The sequence below is a fragment of the Glycine soja genome, chromosome 7 (assembly GCF_004193775.1).
Source record: "Glycine soja cultivar W05 chromosome 7, ASM419377v2, whole genome shotgun sequence".
Lineage (NCBI taxonomy): Eukaryota > Viridiplantae > Streptophyta > Magnoliopsida > Fabales > Fabaceae > Glycine > Glycine soja.
Genome location: NC_041008.1, coordinates 42,024,282 through 42,048,499, shown reverse-complemented (window position 1 = coordinate 42,048,499; position 24,218 = coordinate 42,024,282). Strand labels below are relative to the sequence as shown.

Genomic DNA, 24,218 nt, shown 5'->3' with positions numbered 1-24,218 from the left:
AATCATTTCTTTTACATAATTTTGTAAGGATGGTTGATTTTTTTTAAACCGTATCTTCAGTATTTATATCATTAAGATGAATATCCACATCAAGTAGTAATTATATATAATTTTCTTTAAAAATATCAAGAATAATAATTTTAAATTTATAAATTTTGAAACTTTAAAGACACTTGAAAATGAAGATATAAAATTAGATATATACTTAAATGTTTAAACAATAATACATTCATATATCATAGAACATGAAAAGTTATTTATTTTGATTGTACAAGTTAAAAAATATAATGCACGGTAAAGTAAATAAAGTTGTAATTTTAAAAGAGTCATTAATATCATGTATGCATCATTAATTATATGCAATTATTGTACTTTAATTATTCATATGAAAGGTTGTAGCTATAAACCCTTACAAATAACATCTTAGTTTTTAATCTCGATACTCATTAATTACATGTAAAACATCTAAGTTTTAGATTTATTGGGGTTTTACTTTGATTGGTATGATTGATGAGTTTTCCTTAAGAGTGTGTTTGGATGAAGAAATTTAAAATTCTGAGAAATTTTAAATTCTAAAAATTTCAAATACTTCAATTGAAATTCTTTTATTTTCAAAATTTTGTGTTTGGATAAAAAAAATTAAAATTATGAGGATGAAAAAAATGAATAAAAAAAAGAGAAGATATGGTTGGTGTGCTAGTTATACGTGTTCCTCTATGTTCACACTCGATCGATATCTTAGGAGCTCGGACGGTGTTTCTTGAAGAAGAATGTAAGAAGAGAATTTCAATTTCTCACTTTTTAGAAGGAAATTGAAATTCCAGATTTTTAGTTGTTTAAAATTCTGTTTTAAAATTCCAAAATTTAAAATTCTTCATAAAAAACATCTAAACAATGAATTCTAAATTACAGAAATTCAAATTCTCTGATAAATTACTTTCCTCAGTTAAAATTCTTTATTGGTTGTTGGGCCGCCAATGACCAAGGGAGATCTTAGATTTGTGTTGTTACAATTTGTAGATCAGTCTTTCATGCAAATATGTGACGCTGAGCATAAAATCACGTGAAGCATGTGTTGTTGTCTAGTGTGTTTGTACTAAGTGAAGGAACTACTCTAAACATGCTCCATTGTGTCCTATGTGTGGAAATTACCAAAGAAGTCCCATATAACTGCATATCCATTCTATGTGCATCCAATGGTGTGTTGAGAATGAGTCTGACATGGAGGAAATCTTGAATTCATGAGCTTTCACACTAAACACGTCTCTTTATGTGTTAAGGGTGAGACTTTTAGAGACCAAACAATGGTGTTAAGTGTCATTTGCATACACTAAATGCCAGGGTCATACATTAAGCATAACCATGTTATTGCCAAGTGGGAGACCCTAGAACAACATGACATTATTATTATTTTTTTCATTCTTTTATAGATGTTTCTATTGTGTGTGTGTCTCTCTCTCCGTATGTATAGAGATATAAGTACAAGATTATGATATAAGAACGAAAGGATGCTGCTTGGAAATTTAAGTTCAATGCTTTGTTGTAAGATTATATTGAAAATAAGAAAAGATAATGTTAAACATGTAAAAGTTAATGTTTTATGTTTATGAAATTGTGAAGCAAGGTTTTATATAGATTATGCATTCATGAGTCATTCATAATTTTTTGCATCTTTATAGTATTCATTAGTTTAATTTTTATGTTTCAGATTAAACAAGTTTCTAGGAGGACACGAGATGTTCATAAAAATACTAATGTTCTAATGATTATATATCTTCTTAGGTTAGGTTGACTTTTTGAATGACATTTTAGTTTTCACTTTATATTGTTTGCAAAGGGATTTCTTATACAAAGGGAATTACCCTTAAGTCACACACACATGATTAATGTTTTCGGCTTCAATAAAACTTCTATTCTAATTTTATACTCAAGTAAATATTATTGTCTTAAAATATTTAATAATGCATTTATGGAAAATAATAAATAGAGTACAAATATTTTAATTAAACTAATCTTTCTTTTTTGAAACTATTCTCTAATAAATTATTCGAACTATTTACTTTTCTTAATTGGTATATATAAAAAAATCCTAAACATCAAGGCAATTTGAAAAGAATAGAATATGTTGCATTATTTCCAAATTTGTAGAAAGATATTTTTTCCTAATGTTTTCACTTTATAAAAGTACTATATTTTTTAACACATAAAAAAACTAAAACAAAAATGATTTCCATTTCTCAAAAAATAAAATAAAAATAGTAAAATAGACTATATTTTGCAACTAAAGAGGCACTTTCACATTCCATTTTTTCAAATGCACCTATTCTTGTGTGAGGTGAACAGAGTGAGAAAAAGGGGCAATTGTGTGTGAGACAGAATGGAGAGTAGCGAGGAAGAAGAAGATTTCCCTTCCATTGAGAGCATCATTCCCCAATCCAAGGTTGACTCTCTCTATCAGTCTCAGACCGAAAAGGTTCGCTCTTTCTCTTCGCAATCAACATCAAACAATGCACACTCTGAAGAAAACTTCTATTTGTTTAATTGCATGTTTCTTTGGATTGTCATGAAACAAAAACTTGTGTGTTTTTTTTTTCAGGGGATTAGGAAGCTTTGCTGCGAGCTCCTAGATTTGAAAGATGCTGTGGAGAACTTGTGCGGCAATATGCACTCCAAGTTCTTGGCTTTCTTGAGGTAACATTTGTGTATTGTTCTGTCACAATTTGTTTGAAGTTACCAACCAAGGAATTTCAAGACCCTTTTATAAATTTGAGTACTTTTTGTCTATATTGCACTGATACAAGTTCAAGTACCGGCACACTTACATATGGGTATGATGGGTACAATTTTTCTAATTTGAATGTTGTATTGTGTTGGTCATGTGGCCATTATTAGACTTGCTGGTGCAGGTTAACTTTTTGTGTTAACCATATTTTTTTCCTTTTCGTTTCTTGAATCGATATAAGATCCACATTTGTTTATTGATTCTGCAGTGGAAGCAGAAGCTAGTGATCTTATTTCCTTGATTGGTGATTACTTGTTAAGAATTCGTCTGTTAATTTTATGTTATCTTGCAAATTGGAATATGAAGAATGGGAGACTTGTTGAATGTTTGATTAGATCCATGCCTTTAATAGCTGTCTCAGAAAAGGTGGAAAATGATTAACGTCTTGATAAATGGGAGTGAAAATTCATAGATAAGTTATAGTAAAGTTGCATTGAGAGTTGATTCATGAATTTATCACCTCCTTTCTAACCCCCCATACCAAACTGACATGAAAAGGTTTCATTTTTTTGATTGGTAAGTGATAAAACTATGAATGGCTCAATAGCACTCTGGTTTATTTGCTTGTTGCTTCACTGTAATTTTCTCTAGTTATGGTGATATTTTTCAAAATGCTATTTAGTGAACAAAGTAAGTAAGTAACCATTGTAATGCACCATTCCAGTTGCAAGCATAGCTTGTTAAAGGTTTCTATTGTATGGATGCTGCAGTGGAAGATCATAAACAAACTGGTATTGTTTTTATTTGTTTAGTTTCTTTAAGAAAAAGCTGTTAAAATATTGCCCAGTAAGTTGGTTATACTTTAGTATGTCCAACACACCCTGAAACATGAGTTATTTTTGGGCTTGAACTTGAAATGTGCACAAAGCACTAACTCTCTTCTCTACCTTGTGCTGAAATTTAATTTAATTGGGGAATAGGTGTGAAAAGGATTGAACACTTGACTGTGTGGTTGAAGGACCAAGCTTCTCAAAAGCTTAAATTGTTAGTATAAGGCCTATGAATGGTTCCTATTTTAATATATTTCTAACAAGTTTGCAACCTGAACTATAAAACAACAGACTTTTGTAACAATTCAAATCACTTTCTTCAACCATATTATATGCATTCAAATTTTGTTGTTTGTTCTTGATATTGTAGGATATCTGAAGAGGCCGTGGAAGTAAAGCATGAATTGATTGAGCTGCAAAAGCATATCTCAGCACAAGGTATTCTTGTTCAGGATTTAATGACTGGTGTCTGCCGTGAATTGGATGAGTGGAATCAGTCAAGCAATGATGTTTCTGAAATTCAGCAAGAACCTGAACTACCTGAACTCCTTGAGCCCTTACCAAATGAGAGAAATGACAAGAAAATATTATTCTTGGAAACCATTGATGTACTTTTGGCTGAGCATAAGTTTGAAGAAACATTAGAAGCATTAGATGCTGAAGAAAAGAATTCTGCAGAGTTGAAAGGCTCAGGGAATAACTCTTCAGATGATGTTTCCTCGTACAAGTCTGCCTTGTTGGAAAGAAAGGCAATGCTTGAAGACCAGCTGGTTGGAATTGCTGAACAACCTTCTGTTAGTTTCCCTGAGCTGAAAACAGCCTTAAATGGTTTAACAAAACTTGGAAAAGGTCCTCTAGCACATCAACTAATGCTGAAGTTTTATCAGTCTCACCTCCAAAAGAGAATTGAGGCTTTGCTTCCCTCAAGTTCTCTCTGTCCTGAAACATTTCCTTCTACATTATCTAAGATTGTGTTTTCTGTAATTTCACTGACAATAAAGGAATCTGCTTTGATTTTTGGAGATAATCCTGTTTATACCAACAGAATTGTTCAGTGGGCAGAATGGGAAATTGAATATTTTGTACGAGTGGTGAAAGAGAATGCACCCTCATCTGAGACTGTTTCTGCCTTACGTGCTGCTAGCATCGGCATTCAGGCTAGTCTGAACTACTGCTCAATCTTGGAATCGCAAGGATTGAAATTATCTAAATTACTGTTGGTGCTTCTGCGTCCTTCTATTGAAGAAGTTTTAGAATCAAATTTTAGACGTGCTAGAAGAGTAGTACTTGACATGGCAGAATCTGCTGAATGTTGCCCATTGTCACCACAGTTTGCATCTTCACTTTCTGCAATTGCAAGTTCATCTAATAGCATGCTTGTTGAGAGTGGAATGCGATTTATGCACATAGTTGAAGTAAGTAACTATATCATATGATATGGCTATTTTCAAATGGACAATAATTATGTTATTTTGCCTACGCACTCTTTTCTGTGATGGAATTATGTAAAGTTTTATAGGATAAGAAAAGCCTTTGCTTTAAATTTTGTCCTCATTTCCTTTTCCATTTTCTCCCTGCTAGCTCTGTTATTAAAACATTTATTCTAAAGATATGCAGCATACTGTTGACCCTCATCTGAACAAAATATGTAATAAATTGGTCTATTTGATAAGAAACTATTGATTAAGGTCCTCATGACGTATATCAGGTTTTAGACCTTTAGTAAATTTTCCTTGATATCCATGATCTTCTGGGAGGAATTAACTAAAGTATTGACAGTTGATTTGTAACTAGTGCTAATGGCAGTGCAACATATGGCATACTTTTGCGACGTGTTCCTTTTATGTATGTTCACTTGTTTTGTTTATAGCTTATTATGTATTTTAAAGAGATTGTTTTCACTTGAGCGCAAATGAATGAACTTGCTTGGAATTTTTCTGTCTTGCTATAACATAATGTACTTTTGGTGCAAATTATAGGAGATATTGGAACAGCTAACGCCAATGGCTAGTTTGCATTTTGGAGGAAATGTACTGAATAGAATCTTACAACTATTTGATAAATACATGGATGCTCTTATCAGAGCACTACCAGGTCCTTCTGATGATGACAATCTTCCAGAACTGAAAGAGGTCGTGCTTTTCAGAGCTGAGACTGACTCAGAACAACTTGCAATATTGGGAATAGCATTTACAATATTGGATGAACTGTTACCAAATGCTGTGTTATCAAGGTGGATGCTGCAAAGTGAAAGCAAGGCCAAGGAACCAAATAGTGGAGTGACAGAGAATGTATCATTCAATACAAATGCTAGTGTAGAATTGAAGGAGTGGAGGAAACATCTTCAGCATTCTTTTGACAAACTTCGGGATCACTTCTGTCGGCAATACATTGTTACTTTCATCTATTCAAGAGAGGGAAAAACACGGTTGAATGCACATATTTACTTGAGTGATAACAGAGATGATCTTTACTGGGATTCTGGCCCACTGCCTTCGCTTCCATTTCAGGTCGTTTTCTTATTTTTCTTCTTTTGCTGCTGCCCTTGTTTTCGTTCTCTATTTGTTTCTTTGATCATCCCTTTGTGTTTCCATGTTTCCTTTTTGGTAATGTTAGCTGTTGATTGCATGTTTTTTCAATCATTATTAGAAATTGTTTTTCTGAATGAAGCTGTGGCTGTTATTTGCTCACTAATTTGATAATTTCTTGCATTATGCTATTTTACTGAGGTGTGTATCTGTGCATCTGTCGGTCTGTGTCTATATATTTATTTACATGTTCATATTGAATTCTGGTGTTTTGTTTTATTACTGACAAGTATAGCTATATTTGCAGGCATTATTTGCAAAGCTGCAGCAATTAGCAACTGTGGCTGGAGATGTATTACTTGGGAAAGAGAAAATACAGAAAATGTTGCTAGCTAGGTTAACAGAGACTGTTGTCATGTGGTTGTCTGATGAACAAGAGTTCTGGGGTGTATTAGAGGATAAATCAGCTCCTCTGAAGCCACTTGGTTTGCAGCAGGTATTTTTATTTTATATATATATATATATATATATATATATATATATATATATATATATATATATGAACAATTGAATACTTTTATGTCCAAATTCTGTCATCCAAAATACTTTTAGGTCTTAAGCTTTACCCAGCACAATCTTGATGCATCATTTGTACAATATTTGGTTATATTAACATTTTCTGACAAATAACGTCGTTTTTTTGGCTTGTCAAATAAATAATTATGATGGTTATCATGGGAGTCTTAGATTGCATCTCGAGAATTTGTCATCTACCACAATTGAAGATATAATGCATTTCATTCATCATTTGATGTTATCATTATGTAATAAAACCTATGTTTTTAGAGAAAATTACTTAATATCATGCTATTATTGCTCTTTCCCATTGGAAAAATTGTTAAGAGAATTATTCTCTTTCAATTTAGTTTGGTAAAATTGTGGATAGGGTTTCTTGCTCTGAACTCCTCTCACCCATAGCTGTCTTTTTGTGACAGTTAATTCTTGATATGCACTTCACTGTTGAAATTGCGCGCTTTGCGGGGTATCCGTCTCGACACATCCATCAGATAGCATCAGCTATCACTGCACGTGCCATCCGGACCTTCTCTGCTAGGGGCATAGATCCACAAAGGTATTCTTCATTTCTGCATTTACCATTCCTTGTCCTCAGTTGTATTGTGTTCTAGTATTCTAACACCAATCATTTTTCATGATCAATTATCAGTGCACTTCCTGAGGATGAATGGTTTGTGGAAACTGCAAAGTCAGCAATAAACAAGCTCTTGCTTGGGGTATCAGGGTCTGAGGCATCCGACACCGATGAAGATCACATCATTGATCATCATGATGAAGTTGTCTCAGACTCTGATACTGTTTCATCCCTGTCTTCTATGGAATCAACCGAGTCTTTTGCTTCCGCTAGCATGGCCGAACTTGATAGCCCCTCTAACTTGTCTGACCCAGATAATTGATTTTTTTTCTTTCTACATTATTTAAAATTTGCCCTTGCCGAGTCCGGGTCTTGGATCCGCCAAGAAAACATCGTCCATTTTGAAAATATTAGAATAATCCAAGAACAATTTGTTTCAATCATTAAATCAATTATTTTGCTTAATTTACTCCATACATGTTACTATGACAGTTTTACAAAGGGTAAAGGACTCAGAAGAAAACATCATTCATTTAGGGTTTAGGTGGTTCATGTGGCTTAATTGTATTTACAATCTTTCTATACTCCATACATATTACTATGACATTTTTTTTCCAGAAATTAAAAATATGCTACTGATATGATCTTATTTGATAGTATTTTTTTCAAATTAATATGGATTCATGTTTACTTGGGATACTTAAACAATTTCTTGAAACACTATCACAATCACGTGTCAAATCTTTTTAAACTAGATATATAATTATTCATAAGATTTTACATACAAATTAAAAAAAAATACTGTCCCTCATCAAAATATCCAGCTATGCATTGCACGAGACAACGCACTAATTATTAAATAATATTATATTTTTCATATTAGTAAAATTAGTTACACCCAATGCTCAGGACATCCGCGAAGGTGATTCTATTTGCACCCTCTTTTCACTATATATCCTCGTTTGCTTATTTATTTGACAAAATTATATTTTTGGTTTTCCTAGTTGTCTCCAATTCTGATTTTGGTCTCCCTTTAAAATTATTGATGTATTTAGTCCTCTGATTATGTTTAATCTCATAGATATGGTTTTTAAGTCCAGATTTAGACGTTGACTACTACAAAGGAAGGTTGACTGTTACATTATGATTAGACGATGACTGTCACATATCACGTTCAGATTGGACGTTGACAACAACAATACATTTTCATCGTCCATAAAGTTAACATCCAATCAGAACGTGATGGTCATCGTCCAATCAGAATGTGACACGTGTCAATCAACATTTTTTTGTAACAGTTAATGTCATTTATGGGATTGAACATAATTGGAGGACTGAATGCGTCAATAATTTTAAAGGAAAACCAAAATCAAGATTGAAGATAATTAGGGGGACCAAAAATAAAATTTGCCTTTATTTTTTTGACATAAAATTACTACATCTTTTTTATAAGAAAGAAATGATAGTGTATTTTACACTATTTATTATGATGTTGCACATCAAAATCTCTCAAGGACTTGTCTCAGCTTTAGCTTTTCCTTATGATGGTGTATTTTACGAAACTTAAATGTTTATCTTCTCCCTATGTTATACCTTAGTGCATATCAAACAATCCTTAATTGCGAAGTCTTTAAGAATAAATTTTATAATATACACAAATCTTCATATAATCTTTACCATTGATTTTTTTCTTTAATTTAGTTTTAAACAAAATTTAACATAAGAAACTCACTAGTATTAGCTTAGTTGTAAGAGAAATTAGGGAACTTAATTAAAGTTTTAGGTTCAAATTTTAGCATTGTCAAGTGTACAAACAAAAAATCCTAAACCTTAAACCTTATACAAAATAAAATAAAGATATGAAAAGGTCTAACAGATGAGGGTTTGTGTAAGATAATACAATACATTTTCCATTAATAACTACTAGTATGTTTAATTTTTCCATTAATACAATATTTATACTAGAAATATTGTAAAAAAAAACTCACTAGTGTCAGCTTATGGATAAGGAGAAGCCTAGCTTGCATAAAATTTTAGGTTCAAATTTTAGTGCCACCATTACACACATACACACACAAAAAATCCTAAACCTTGTACACTATACAAAATTAAATAGAGATAACAAAAGGTGCCATAAATCAAGGTTTATATAAGGTAATCCGGTAATTTGCCATTAATAACTGCCAGATATATTTTAAAATGTTTCATTATCATATCCAATACTTATTAACAGAAAATTACCATTAATATGCTCACACATACCGCCTTATACACACCCTTAAATCAAAGATTATCATGCTCTTCAACTTCATGATTCACACTCTCAACCTCATTCTCTTCCAAAGACCTTCCCATGGTTTCCCTAGTGAAAAGGTAGGTGACCAACATTCCCAATAAGCACACCACTCCAAGTATGATAAGGGTCACTTCCATCCCAATTCCCTTAGGGTATCCATTTTCCTTCTTTTTATGTGAAGCCCAAAGAAACCCCACAGACCCAATAATTGCCCCAACCTTGCCAACGGCCCCAGAAATTCCATGACACGTTGACCTAAACCTAGCTGGAAAAAGCTCAGCTGGGACTATGAAGGTAGTAGTGTTGGGCCCAAAATTGGCAAAGAAAAAAGCAAGCCCATACAACACCATGAACCCTTTATTCATATTATGGTCCTCGGTGGTCCAAAAAGAGTAATAGGGAATCCCAATGGCGAAAAAGGCCAATGCCATGAAGAAAAAACCCATCATTTGGATTTTGACCCTTCCCCATTTGTCAATGAAGTACACTGAGAAGAAGTAGCCAGGGATTGTGGAACACACAGCAATAACGGCTTGGATCCATGCAACATGGAAAGTCTCTTGATACACATCCACTTCCTCCTTTTTGTCTAGGTAGCGTTTGTATATTTCACTTTGGAACAAAACTTGGCTGTAGAACACAATGTCCACAAGGAACCATGTGGAAGAACATGCAAATAGGTCACGACCGTGCCTACGCAAGAATTCCCTTGAAAGGAGAGGGTATGGATGTGGGGTTGGTGGCAATGGATGTTCTTCAGCAATCTGGCTCAGTGTTACATCAAGGACTTTCTCCATGTCCTTTGCTGCTTGCATCACATTTTGCTCCACTAATGCTGTGTACCTATGATTGCACATCAAAATCTTTAGTTAAGAAACATAATTAATAACTCAATATCTTAATTTTATATTAAGATTATTGTGTGAGTTTAATTTTTTTTTTGTTGAACGAATGCGAGTTTATTTTAATATAGTAATATACTGATCATAATGTAAAGACCGACAATTAATTAGAAATCACACTAACATTTAAAATAATTATTATAATAGTCATTAATCTTACACTATATAATATTATTGTTCAATAATATTAAAAGGCTTTTTTGTTAAGTCTAAATTGAAAGAAATGAGATTTAAACCAGATAAGAGAGCTCATACACAAATTATCCAAACTTTACCGTTAAGCTGAGTCTAGCCGGATGTAAAACCTTATGGTTGTTAGATTATATTATAATTAATTCTTATTTTTTTAACCTTAGTATTATGCAGTTTATGTTTTTTTACTTATTATTATATCTGGTCCCAGGCGCACAATCTAATTAGTGCGTGCTCATTAAGACAAGGCAGTAAAAATACATATTCAAATTCAGTAATGCATTGTTTATGAAATGCTTGACTTTGACAAAAAATTCTTACTTAATATTTTCCCTACAGGTAGTGTTGGAAGAAAATTACTACTGTTATTAATTGTTTTTTATGATAACATTAATTATTACCTTTTTAATTATGTTTTTGCCTTTAGTCAATTCCAAAAATTCTTATATATTTATTATAAAAAAGACAAATAATTGTTGAGGGTGGTTAAAGTAATAAGTTCAAAGAAGCAATTGATGATATTTTGATTTTTAATATCAAACATGAATCACGCGAGCAACTTAAACAACTCTAAAATTAATCATCCTAGCCATTTTTCTTTTCGGCGAACGCAACCTGGCATTTTCTATTTTTTGCTTGACGTTCATTCTTGGGTAAATAATGATTTTTGCTTTTCATTCTACAGAGGGCTTACAAATTCATTCATTAAAGATAAAAATTTAAATTTTAGATTTTAAAAGTGAAAAATTTGCGACAAATATATTAATCCATTGACTTCCGTCATTCCCTATTAATAAAAGAGTTTATTTGACACATTTAAAGATGAGTTTGTTAGCATTCTAAACATCTCAATACGAAAATACCTATTTACTCAAAATATAATTTAATCTTTATTTTTCTCTTTTTTAATCGTTGTAAACATAATATTACAATAAATATTTTAAAAAAGCATACGTTAGAATAAACATAATATTAATTAATAAACATAATCGATCTGTTGCTCCGAAATTTCTATTGTAATAATATTAGGTAGTGACAAAATCAAGTTGAGTCTCATTATTTTGTAAGGATTAATTTAATGAATGTATATTTTTGTTTAGGTAGTGACAAAATCAAGTTAGATCTCTTTTTTTTTGTAAGGATTAACTTAATAACTATGTATTTTTGTTTGAATGTTATATCTTGAGTAAGGTTCTGTCACAATAAAATTTTTTAGAGCAACAGACAAATTATACTTGTATTATGCCTATTATTATATTTGTTGTAACTTATGCTTGATTTTATTTTTATTTTTTTAAGTGCTTATTGTTTTTCTCTCGACAAATGTTTATTGTAATATTATGTACCCAACGATTTAAAAAGGAGAAGATAAATATTAAATTATATTTTGGGAAAATATTTATTTTCATCAATTGATATGTAGAGCAATAACAAATTCATCCCTCACACGTATGCTCTCATGGTAATGAATGAATGTTAACATATTAATAAATTTATCACACTTTTTTTACTTTTGAAAACTAAAATTTAAATTTTTATTTTTTACAAGCGAATTTATTAACACTTTACACATTCGATAAAAAATAACTATTTACCCTTTATTCGTTTTAAGTGCGAAAATTGATTACTTTCCATTTTTAATAAACTTGATTTGATAAGTGAAAAAATTTCACCAACAAGGGCCTGATGAATAATTCCACTCTATTTTTCCCGTTGACTAAAACAATTCTAATTAAGTGATTATTAACTAAATAACCGAGAATCTAACTCAGTTAACTAACGAAGATTTGCATTAGTTATTATAAATCTTTAAAGAATTTTTTATTCCCATAAATAAAAGAAAACTGAATATACAACTGATTCCTTACACTTCCTAGACAAGAACTAAAAGTGCATGCATAAAATAAAATGAGCTATATTAATTCTATATATTTACATTTTTACAATTCATTTTCTTTATTTCTCTTTATTACACCACATATCTTATAAAATCATAATGATATCATAAAAAACTATTTATTTCTTTATTTCTATCATTTAAAACCATTAATTATTTCTTACTATGAAGTGAATCCAAAACACATTACATAACGAGGACTAGTAAGTGGATACATAAAATAAAAGTTAAATTAGTTTATGTTCTTTTAATTTATTTTTTATTTTTGATTTGTTACTCTATTTTATTTAGTTTTAATTTGATCTTTTAATTTTTAAATTTAATTTGATTTGATCCTCTATTTTTTTTGGGTTCAATTTGATCTTCTAAAATAATTTAACCTAAAATAAAACGACTTACATAAACATTTTTATAATTCATTTTTGTTTATTACACCAATCATCTTATTTTATATTGATTCTTATTATTTATATACACCTTAATTGTGAAAGAAATTCAACAAGGATAAACATCAGCTTGTCTTTGTCAATTTCTTCGGTTCAACATCAGAACGAGCAATTAATATTATGTAGACAGCGAGATAACATCCTTTTCACTCGTTCAATGGACGCAAGAAATTAAAGCCATAAAAAAGTGATAATATATACTAATAATAATAAGAATAATAATAATAATTAATTAAAAAAAAAGATGTGGAAGGTGGAAAGTCAAGATGTCAACGGAGGCAGGTACCTGGCGGTTTCGGGCATCATCATGCGCCAGTAGTAAGTCATGGCTGCCGGAACTGAACCGAGCATGAGAATCAACCTCCATGCCAAGTCAGCCTCGGAGTTCTTGGACGCTGCACGGAATATGGAGCACACCGCCATCGTCACGGTGGAGCTGGCCAATATGCCGAAGCCTTGCATCGAAAAAACCGCCGCTATGAACGACCCTCTTGTCTTCTTGTTCGCAAACTCCGACATTATGGTAGAAGACAGAGGGTAGTCTCCTCCAATCCCCAGCCCCAAGAAAAACCTAAACCAAAACCATGCCCATAATTAACAAAATCAAATCCAATGTATTTAACACTCTTATAATTATTACTAGTATTTTTTTTTTACTGCTTAGAAAAATTAGACCATGCTCGAAAAATTACTATATATCACAAAATTCGTCATCGAAATATTTAATAAGTTGACGACTCAGATTTAAGAATTACTTATTAAACAGAAATAATTTCATATCATTTAAAGTAGATAGTTACTAATATATTAAAAAAAAATTACATACTCATGATTCAAATTTTAAATCATTGATTAAGTTAGTTGGAATAATGTATAACATTTTTTTTTACTTAAATATATTTTTGGTGTTAATATTTTTTTCTTTTTATTTCTTGTAAGTATATTTTTCTAATTTTATTCGTTTGTGTTTATTTAATTTTGATTCTTATAAGATATTTTATTTATTTTTGGTACATGTAAATTTATGTTTTTTTAATTTTAATCATAATAACATAAATTATGAGAACTATAAATAAAAAAATTAAAATCTAATAGAAACTAAAATTGAAAAAAAATACAAACTTATAAAGATTGAAAATGAATAAAAAATTTACGGAAATCAAAATTAAAAAACATAAAATTACCAAAATTAAAATTAAAAAAATAAACTTTAATAAAATGAAAAAACATTGACTTAGATGACCAACAACATAAGCCATTTTTTTGGGAAGGCACAATGCATATCAATTTATTCACACACTAAATAGTATATAAACAAGATTTAAAGAATTCAAATGAAATTATTATTTTTTAAATTATTTCAATAGACTATATGATTTAATTTGATATTAAAGAAAAGAGTTAAAAGTTTTACCTAATTATTTAATCATAACTTATCTTATATGATAAATTAGTTAACTTTTAAAATAATTATACTAAAATAATTTACACCTACATAAACATTAAACTCATTTGATATATAACATAAGTTGCCAACTTTAAGAATAAAATTTAGTATTGTTATTCTTATCTAATGAAATTTTATTTTGCTAATCCAGGTAAGATTTATATTAAATGTTATACATATAAACGAAACTTAAATTAATGAACTTAATTCTAATTAGAGAAAAACATTAAAAACAATTAAACAAACTACATATAAATTTTATCCTAAGTTTAGGCAAGTTAGTATTTTGAATTATTGGCAAGTAATTAACAATGCAAGGCAAACCTGAAGAAGCCAAGAGTGAGGAGAACGCAGGTTTTTCTTCTACAAATGGAGAAGCCAGAAGCCAAGGAGCTGAAGACCATCAACAAAAGGGAGAATCCGTACACGCGCCGCCGCCCCTTGAGGTCTCCAAGCCGGCCGAATACCAGCTGGCCGACGGCGGTGCCCAGCAGCGCGACGGCAACCAAGGCGGAGACGACCTCCGGCGGGGTCTCGTACCGGTGTTCGCCTTCGCGGTGGTCGTAATATACCCTTCCAATTATCTTGATGATGAGAGTGATTGAGAAGAGGTCGTAGGCATCGGTGAAGAGCCCCATCCCTGCAATGATGATGGCTTTGAAGTGGTAGTATTGTGTCCTTGATGTGTCTAGGGTTGACAACACCTTCAACCTCGCCATTAATTAGCTTCTTCAATATTATTCCCTTCAAGTCTCTGCGATATGTGTCAAAATGTTTGTGGTTAAGGCCTATGGGACTTTTCTGCCATGGTCTTTTAGTTGCTGACTTTGGTTAATATATATTTTGCTTAGAGAATGAAAAGAGGTACCTAATAATATAAGGGCCAAAATGTTTGTGCTTTAGCGTGGAAATTTCGGGCTTGTTGTGTTCTATTGTCTCGTGGGGATTAATTTGTTGTATTTATCGAAGAAATTGGTGGGGCAAATTAATTAATTGTTTGTGTGACAAATGCATGACAAGTGCTATGAACTCGGAAGCTTGTTGGAAAGGGTATTAGTCGTGTCTAATATAATGCTGTGAAGAACCAATTGGGTTTTAAGTCAAAACTATTACTGCATCATTCTACTAAAGATGCGAATCAAATGCATCCTTGAAACATTTTACGTTCATATTATATTTGCCATCTGCAGTTGCCGGCGTCAACAAGCTAAGGGTCCACGTTTGCAGTTTGACCTATTTTTTTTAGTTGCAAAGTACTATAAAACCTACGCATTTCATTATTCATTTATTTGTGTAACTAACTCAGCTCCGTACGCAAGATTCTGCCACGGTAAAAAATGTTAAACTCAGATTTTTTATCTTTCTTGTAAAAAATGTTATATATGGAGCCTTTTAAGAGAGCTTATATAGAATTCAATTAATTGAACTTATAAAAATAGTTTGAGTTTCATAGTTTTTTTAAGCTTATTTTGAGAATCTTGTTTTAATATAATTTATTAAATATATATATATATATATATTTTAAAATTTATTCTAACAAATAAATATTTTAATTAATTTGTTTATCTGAACACACGTACCCTTAATGTTATGTTTCCAAAACTATTACTTCGGCGATTTATGCGTGCTACCAGATCACTAGACATGTATGAACTTGACTTCTTTTAGGATATGTACTTCGAAGTTGAATTTTAAAATGAAGGGAGAATAATAAACTAGTTCGAGATGTTTGTTTTTTTATATTTTTATTTTTTATTTTGATCAAGTTAGCTCTGAGATGATTTTGCAATAGTTCTCTCTTTCAAAATGGTAGATATCGGTGGTGACCGGTGAAGAGTTGAGGTACCTACAAAGACACTATAATAACTCAAACCAATAAGAATTTTGGCAAACGATAGAAAATGTCATAAACGTGTGTACTTGACATTGCTGATGATGGTTTATTTATAAGAAAATTTTGAGATGGATTGAGATGGTTGATATATGCATGACCTTATTGGAAAGTTTTTACACGTTTGAAAGTAAAATGCTTTCTTATTGTAGGATGATTTGAATTCACCTTGCAATCGGGTCATGCTAAGGACTTCATCCCATGGCCATGGGGTGAGGTGGACTAGCTCTTATGGATTGGACTAGCTAAGGTTCCAAAAGATGTATAATGTGGCCAGCTCTATGTCAATTATATAAAAGATCACAGATGAAGTTCATAAATTTGCTACCTCAACATTGTTCATATACGACGCCAACCTTCCAACCATTAAAGCATCTCAATCGACTTTAATTAAAAGCTTTATTGAGGCCAAATATGTGATAGTATACACACAGACAAAACTATATATTTATGTTTGGGAATAGAGTTTTGATTTTAGAAATTTTAACATACATAAATTAATAGCATTATATTATTAAAAAATAAAATAATTATAGCGGACTAACCAGCCCCACCATGCACACCCCTCTGGGTTGGCAGGCTAGGCAGAGTGGGCTGGAGTACCTAGCCACTGCATTGTCACCTCTAACCACATGCCACATGTCTCAAATGCTATCTTGAAAGATAGTTGTGTTCCTAGCTTTTCAGAACGTCCAGCAAGTAGTTGCAAACATGATTTTACTATACCCTTGAATTAATTAACTTTGCAATATAAAACGCAATGTGTAGGTCAAGCTTCAAGTGTTGCCACACTTGATGAGAAAAGACACAGTCCTGAAGCACATTGGTTGTTGATTCTTGTCATTGTCGCACTTGTTACAAGAAGAATTTATAGACATATATGTAAAGACATGAAAAACGTTAGTGGGCAGGCTACCATGGAGGGTAATATATTCTCTAGTAAGTGTTGTTTCCATATCCAAGACCAATTTCAAATTTGAGAGATAGTTAATGAATTCTCGGCAGTAAACCACTTGAAGGGGAATTTGATGAATTTTCCAGAATATCTCCACATATATAATCATTAAGAATATGGTTCTACAGCTCCCTCTTTACATCCAAGGGCTAGCCTTTCAAAATGTTACATCCCTTGATGATAAATATCATGCAACCTAGCTTAGATTAGTGTCCTCTATGTTGACGTAAGGAACTAAATGGCATGAAAAATCATTTGTTAGCCATTTATTATACCAAATTGATATTTCACCCCTGCCAATCCTATATTGGAATCCTAGCTTAGGATGATCAATGACTTTAGCAATAGAATTCCAAGTATAGAATGCTCCTCGAATAATTGGCGCTTGCAAAATAGAACCACCCCTCAAATATTTTGCATCTAAAATTTGAATTTACATTTTTTGTTTCTTGTGCATCATGTCCCAAGTATGCTTGCCTAAGAGTGAAATGTTAATGCTCCTAGCTGGACGTATTCCAAGTCCCCCATGGGATTTATGAAGAGATATGGTTTCCCAATTCACCCAATGACAATGATCACTTCCCTAAATAAAGTGATGGATAGTTCAATCAATCTTATTCCAAATTCCTTTGGGCATCCACAAATTTTGCATGAAGTAGATATGCACGGAAGCAAGGACTCATTTAGACAATGTCACCCTACCTACTCTACTCAAAACCTTCGTCTTCCACCCACCTAATCGGGAATTAATCTTCTCAAGGGATGTAATTAAAATCACTATTCCTCACCCTTCCAGACAGAATAAAAAAAGACAGGATACTTGCCTATTTGACGAGTAAGTTGCGAATGGGAAATAAATGCATATTTCTCCACCTTCACATTCGAAATGTTCTTAGAGTCTAGGTCATGAATCTTGACTTTTGAGTATTAATCTTCAGACTTGAAGCATGACAGAAGGTGTCAAGAACTTCTTTGACGACAAGACTCACTTGAGAAGATTTAGCCTCAGTAAACAATAAATAGTCATCCAAAAAAATAGACGAGATACCCTGGTGCATTTGGAACAATCTTAACAGACAACCAACTATTCTCTTGTATTTTCTATTGAGTGAGGAGAGACAATTTTTCCATACATAAAAACAAAATGACAAAGGAACATAGAATCACCTTGACGCAAACCCTTATTTGGAGTAAAACTTCAAGTTTCTCACCATTCCATTTCAAAGAGAAACTTGTGGAAGTTGTGAAATTCATAATGAGAGTAACAATTTCATGAAGAAAGCTAAATTCCATAAGAGTAAGTAAGAGAAATTTCCAATCCATTCTATCATAAGTTTTTTAAAGTAAATTTTAAGGATAAATACCTATTTTGTGGTGGATTTGGAGGAGGAAATGATCAAGGGCAAAAAGAGGGTTTGGGTAGTGTACCAATTGCTGATGGTCCTTGAATAATGGTGAAGAAAGTGAGGATGCCAAGGAAGGGGAAGGAGAAAGATCAAGGAGAAACCTCTAGGGATGGGTTTGTTGGAGGGCCAAGATTTGGAGTATTAGGTAATCAGATTGATGAGGAGAGGGCATCGATAAATGATAATGACAAGGCTATTACAAGAAATATTGGTGGGATTGTGATAATTTCCAAAGTTGTTGATGGAGGAAGGCCGACATTGGCAGGAAGAGATCCAAAGATTGGCCACACTAAAAAGGAATCTCAGAGGGGCCTTGATCAAGGTCATCCTTATGCTAGAGGAAGAAATAAAGACAACATGTCTGGATGCTCTATTAGACGTGGTAATGCTTAGGGATCCATTGTTTTTAATGAGAATTTTATTGGAAAAATCAACACAAGAGTCAAAGTGCCACCATTATTGGTGGAGATAATGAAGGGGAGAATATTAATGGTGTTGTTAAAGGTAGTGTTGAAGAGGGGTCCACATATATTAAATAAGAGGGAGAATGACAATATTGATGCTTCTTTGTTATTGGGCTAAGATAACATAAACAATCAACCTCAACCTCTAGATTTAGAGGTTTATACTCTTAACGAGGCTAATGGGGGGGGGATTAATTTGGAAGACATGGAATGTGTTGCTGAGACACTATCCTTATCAAATGGTGTGTTCTTCGGGGTCTGATTTTGCTCTTTTAGTTGTTATGAATAAGCAAGGTAATAAAATTCTTTTATGGAATTGAAGGAGAGCAGCTAGTACTTCCTTTTACATATATTGTAAGCAGTACATTGATATCCATAGACCTAACATGGTCATTATGGAGATAAGAATGGATCCTTAAAAGTTGGAAGGTTCTTTCTAGAAATTAGGGTTTGATGGTTTTGAATTTTCTGAGGCTAGAGGCTTTTTAGGGGGCATTTGTGTGGCTAGGAGAATGGATAAAGTGAATGTCATTATCCATTTGAAGCATTTACACTTTATTCATCTTCGTGTTAGATTTGAAAACCAAGATTGGTGGTGGTTTTCTTTGGTGTATGCTAGCCCCATTGAAGGTGTTCGAGGGGAGCTTAGGAATTACCTTCATAATATCTCTACTTCTAATCCTGATAGGTGGTGGATGATGGCAGATGATTTCAATGATATACTTATTCAAGAGGAGAAGAAAGGTGGAGCTCCTACTTCTGTGAGGAAATGCTTTATCTTTCACCAGAGAATAAATGGTAATAACTTGATGGATCTTGGTTTTATGGGTTCCAAATATACTTGGAGGGGTCCTCTTTTTGGTGGTCATCAACTTATTTTTTAGCGTCATGACAAAGCCTTCTGCAATGCTCATTGGCATATGGCTTTTCCAACTGCTTCTATTAAGGTTTTGACTAGAGTGTCCTTCTCTGATCACCATCCTATTCTAGTTTCTATGAATGATGGTTGCAATTTTTCCAATAAAAGTATGTTTAGATTTGAGTGTGCTTGGATTGCGTACCCATTCTTCAAGGACCTTATTACTGAAAGTTGGAAGAACCAAGATGATTTAGTAAATGATACTACTGTATCTCCTTAGAAAAAAAATCTTGTCTATTGGAAGAAGAATATTTTTGGTAATGTTGCTATCAAGAAAATTAAGTTGTTAGCTTGTTGGATTAAGTGGCCTCAGAATAATTAAGAAGGGGGGGTTGAATTAATTATTAATGTACCTTGACTAATTAAAACTTATCCTTCTTAATGTTACTAGATTCAATTAGGTTTTACTACTAAGTTATGTAACTTAAACAAAAGTAAAGCGTAAAAGTAAAGTACATAGCGGAAATTAAAAAGTGTAGGGAAGAAGGAAACAAACACAAGAATTTATACTGGTTCGACAACAACCCGTGCCTACATCCAGTCCCTAAGCAACCACCGGTTCTTGAGATTTCTTTTGACCTTGTAAAAACCTTTACAAGCAAAGATCCACAAGGGATGTACCCTCCCTTGTTCTCTTTGAACAACCAAGTGGATGTACCCTCCACTTGAACTGATCCACAAGAGATGTACCCTCTCTTGTTCTCAGTTACAACAACCCAAGTAGATGTACCTTCTACTTGTACCACAAAGGATGTACCCTCCAATGTGTTAAGACAAAGAATTCTCAGGCGGTTAGTCCTTTGAAATCTTTTGTTTAAGGGAACGGGAAGAATCAAGAGAAAAACTCTTGAAAAGGGAGAAGGGAGACACAAAAGAATTCAGGCGGTTAGTCCTTCGTTCTTTTGGAAAAGGAAGAAGAGAGACACAAAAAGAATTCAGGTGATTAGTCCTTGTTGAATTCTTTTTGGCAAAGGGAGAAGAGAATGAAAAGATATAGCTCACTTTTGTTTTCTGCAGAATTTTCACTTGCAGAAGAACAAAGGTTTGGAAAACAGAAAAACTTAGAAAGCTTTTTGGCAAAGGAAGAACAAGAAGAAGAAAGATGAGTAGGAAAGAATTGTAAAGGTTGTAAATGTTTCTCAAAAGTTGTTCAAGAAGTTATTAAAAAAAAGATTATTGAATGCAAGTCAAGGTCTTGCTTTTATAGACTCTTCATGTCTGATCAAGAAAACCATTGGAAGAGTTATAACCTTGAGAAAAACATGTCAAGAGTTACATCTCTTGACCTTTTATTCAAAACTTGTCACTAGTAATCGATTATCATAATCATGTAATCGATTACACAATGCATTTTATGAAAAGATGTGACTCTTCACAATTGAATTTGAATTTCAACGTTCAGATACACTGGTAATCGATTACCAATATATTGTAATCGATTACACCATTTAAAAATCATTTGGAACGTTGCAAATTCAATTAAAAACTTTTTGAAATCAAATCTTATCACTCGTAATCGATTACAGGAAACTAGTAATTGATTACCAGAGAGTAAATACTCTGGTAACTTAGAAAAATTTGAGAAAACTCTTTTGTAAAACAAAACTGTGCTATGTTTGATTTTTGAAAAAACCTTTTCAATACTTCCCTTGTGAAGTCTTCTTGATTTTTTCTCTTGAATCTTGAATTCATCTTCTCTTGAATCTTGAAATCAACTTCTCTTGAATCTTGAATCTTCTTGATTTCTTATGATGAATCTTGAAATTAATCTTGATCTTGAACTTGTTGACTCAATCTTGAAATCATTCTTTTGGGCTTTTTGTCATCATCAAAACTACTTCATTCATACTTGATTCATCATCATGAAGCTTGCTTCTACAAGCTTGTATTCGAGGTGTTCAACAAGGTAAAAGGAATCCTTTTCTTTATAAGTTGGAAAAGAGCTTTATGTTCAACTTGATGAGGTGCTATACCAAGAAGAGTTAGCTTGGTTTCAAAGGTCCAAAGCGAAGTGGCTTCATGATAGGGATAAGATCACTAGATACTGTCACTTGAAGACTAGTCGAAGGAGAAGGAAAAAAGCTATCCATATGCTTAGAAATGATGATGGCGTTTGGATTGAGGATGAGCATAAAGTTCACAAATTGGTAAATTCTTACCATCAAAATCTATTTGTATCTCACCATATTGATAAGGAGATGGTAGATCAACACTATTCTTTTCCTCCCTTGACTCAAGAGGAGTATACTAGACTGAAGTCCCCTCTTTAAGATGTTGAAGTTAAGTAAGCCCTTTTTGGCATGAGCCCTTGGAAGGCTCTTGGCCCAGATGGGTACCTTGTTGGATTTTATCAAAATTCATGGAATATCATCCAAAAAAACTTTCTCAAGACTATGAATAGGTTATGGATCTCCCCTTCAGAAGTTCTAAAGATCAATAAGACTGATATTTGTCTTATTCCTAAGGTTAATAGGCCCCCAAGTTTATTAATTAGTTTAGGCAGATATCTTTGGGTAAAGTTTCTTATAAAGTCTTGACTAAGATAGTAGTAAGTAGATTGAAACATTATGCCGAGAATTATATCTCCTCATAAAACTGGTTTTATTCCCACAAGAATGATTCATGAGAATGTCATAGTTTCTTAGGAGATGCTTTGCTCTATGAATAATATGAAAGGGAAAAAGAGTTTATTTGGTATCAAAGTGGATCTTGCCAAAGCTTATGATAGGATGAGTTGGGAATTTGTTAATGAAGTTTTGATTGAAGCTGGTTTTCCTCTAGAGTTAATCAATGTCATTATGATTGGCATTAGCTCTGTTAACACTAATGTGCTTTGGAATGGAAGTTGATATGCTTTCTTCACTCCAGGGATAGGACTAAGATAAGATGACCCTAAGTCACCCTATCTTTTTGTGATTTGTATGGACAAGCTGTCCCATCTTATATCTAAGTGTGTTGATGAGGGTGTTTGGAATCCTATGAGAGTTGGTAGGACATGGCCTTTTGTGTCCCACTTGATGTTTGCCGATAATTTATTATTGTTTGGGGAAGCTACTATTTACCAAATGAACATCGTTATGGATGTGCTTAACAAGTTTTGTAGAATGTCAAGGCAGGAAGTTAGTGTTGAGAAATCCTAGATTTTCTATTCCAAGAATTTCAACCCTTAGCTTCGAAATGAGTTGGTTTCTCTTTCAAGGTTTAAAGAAGCTTCTTCCTTGGGCAATTATCTAGGAGTCCCTTTGCTTGGGAAGTCTCCAAGAAGAGTGGATTTCAATCATTTGGTGGATAAGGTAGCAGCAAAGCTTGCTCGATGGAAAACTAATCAATAATCCTTGGCGGGTCGTATTACATTAGCCATGTCTGTGTATCCTATGATGACTACGTCCCTTCCTAAGAGTGTTATTGCAGAAATTCAAAAGATGTAGAGAGGTTTGATTTGGGGTGATAATACAGTTAAGAAAAGAGTTCATGCCATTAATTAGAGGACTATGATGCTTCCTAAAGGAAATGATGGAGCTGCCATGTGTAATTTGGATTTGATTAATTATGCTTGCCTTATGAAGTTGTGCTGGGCCATTAGGAATGGTAATAATTCTCTTTGGATTGAAGTTCTCAAAGGGAAGTATACCAAGAGATGGAGTGTGAATATGAATTTAGAGGCTAAAACTTATGATTCTCCTTTATGGAAAGTTATAGTGAAATTTTGGCTTGCTATTGAGAATAAGCAATGGTGGATGGTGGGTAATGGTAATTTCATGTTTGGGGTGATAAGTGGATTGATGAAAATACTAGACTGAAAGATGTTGTTAGTGTTGCTCCTTCTCAGTTGCAAGGTTTAAAGGTTAATGATTTAGTGATTGCCTTTGGGCAATGAAACTTAGTGTTTGTACATATCTCAAGAGGTCTTGATGAGAATTATCCCTATTCTTCCTCCTTCTCCTTTTGCTGAAGCAGATTGAAGATTGTGGCCTGGGGATAGTATGGGATCGTTTTCCATTGCTAGTGCTTATTGTCAGCTTAATAAGTTTCATGAGATACAACAAAATGGTGTTTGGAGTAGAATTTGGAGATTAAGGATTCCTCAGAGAATAAGAATGCGTTTGGATAGAGAATTTTAACTGAGGAAAGTAATTTATAAGAGAATTTAAATTTCTGTAATCTAAAATTCAT

The 24,218-nt window shown here is 32.7% G+C and overlaps 2 protein-coding genes across 2 annotated transcripts; one reads left to right on the top strand and one right to left on the bottom strand.

The window, feature by feature from the left end:
- Positions 1-2,304: 2,304 nt before the first annotated feature.
- Positions 2,305-7,706, top strand: LOC114419799 (exocyst complex component EXO84C-like). Its single transcript, XM_028385587.1, has 7 exons — positions 2,305-2,473; positions 2,597-2,691; positions 3,923-4,967; positions 5,532-6,062; positions 6,388-6,576; positions 7,076-7,212; positions 7,306-7,706. Exons 1-7 carry the CDS (start codon positions 2,378-2,380, stop codon positions 7,550-7,552), a joined length of 2,340 nt encoding a protein of 779 aa, XP_028241388.1. The 5' UTR covers positions 2,305-2,377; the 3' UTR covers positions 7,553-7,706.
- Positions 7,707-9,374: 1,668 nt separating this feature from the next.
- On the bottom strand, positions 9,375-15,352 carry LOC114419798 (probable inorganic phosphate transporter 1-9). The gene is made up of 3 exons (XM_028385585.1): positions 14,735-15,352; positions 13,250-13,534; positions 9,375-10,369 (listed from the first exon to the last, which is right to left on the bottom strand). The coding sequence occupies exons 1-3, from the start codon at positions 15,127-15,129 to the stop codon at positions 9,514-9,516; spliced, it is 1,536 nt and encodes a 511-aa protein (XP_028241386.1). The 5' UTR covers positions 15,130-15,352; the 3' UTR covers positions 9,375-9,513.
- Positions 15,353-24,218: the final 8,866 nt, after the last annotated feature.

Coding starts and splice junctions, on each gene's coding strand:
- LOC114419798 (XM_028385585.1), bottom strand. CDS start 15,129: ATGGCGAGGTTGAAGGTGTTGTCAACCCTAGACACATCAAGGACACAA. Junction 13,535..14,734: donor CTCACTCTTGGCTTCTTCAG/GTTTGCCTTGCA, acceptor GTTTTGGTTTAG/GTTTTTCTTGGGGCTGGGGA. Junction 10,370..13,249: donor ATGATGCCCGAAACCGCCAG/GTACCTGCCTCC, acceptor GTGCAATCATAG/GTACACAGCATTAGTGGAGC.
- LOC114419799 (XM_028385587.1), top strand. CDS start 2,378: ATGGAGAGTAGCGAGGAAGAAGAAGATTTCCCTTCCATTGAGAGCATC. Junction 4,968..5,531: donor GATTTATGCACATAGTTGAA/GTAAGTAACTAT, acceptor TGCAAATTATAG/GAGATATTGGAACAGCTAAC. Junction 6,577..7,075: donor AGCCACTTGGTTTGCAGCAG/GTATTTTTATTT, acceptor TTTTTGTGACAG/TTAATTCTTGATATGCACTT.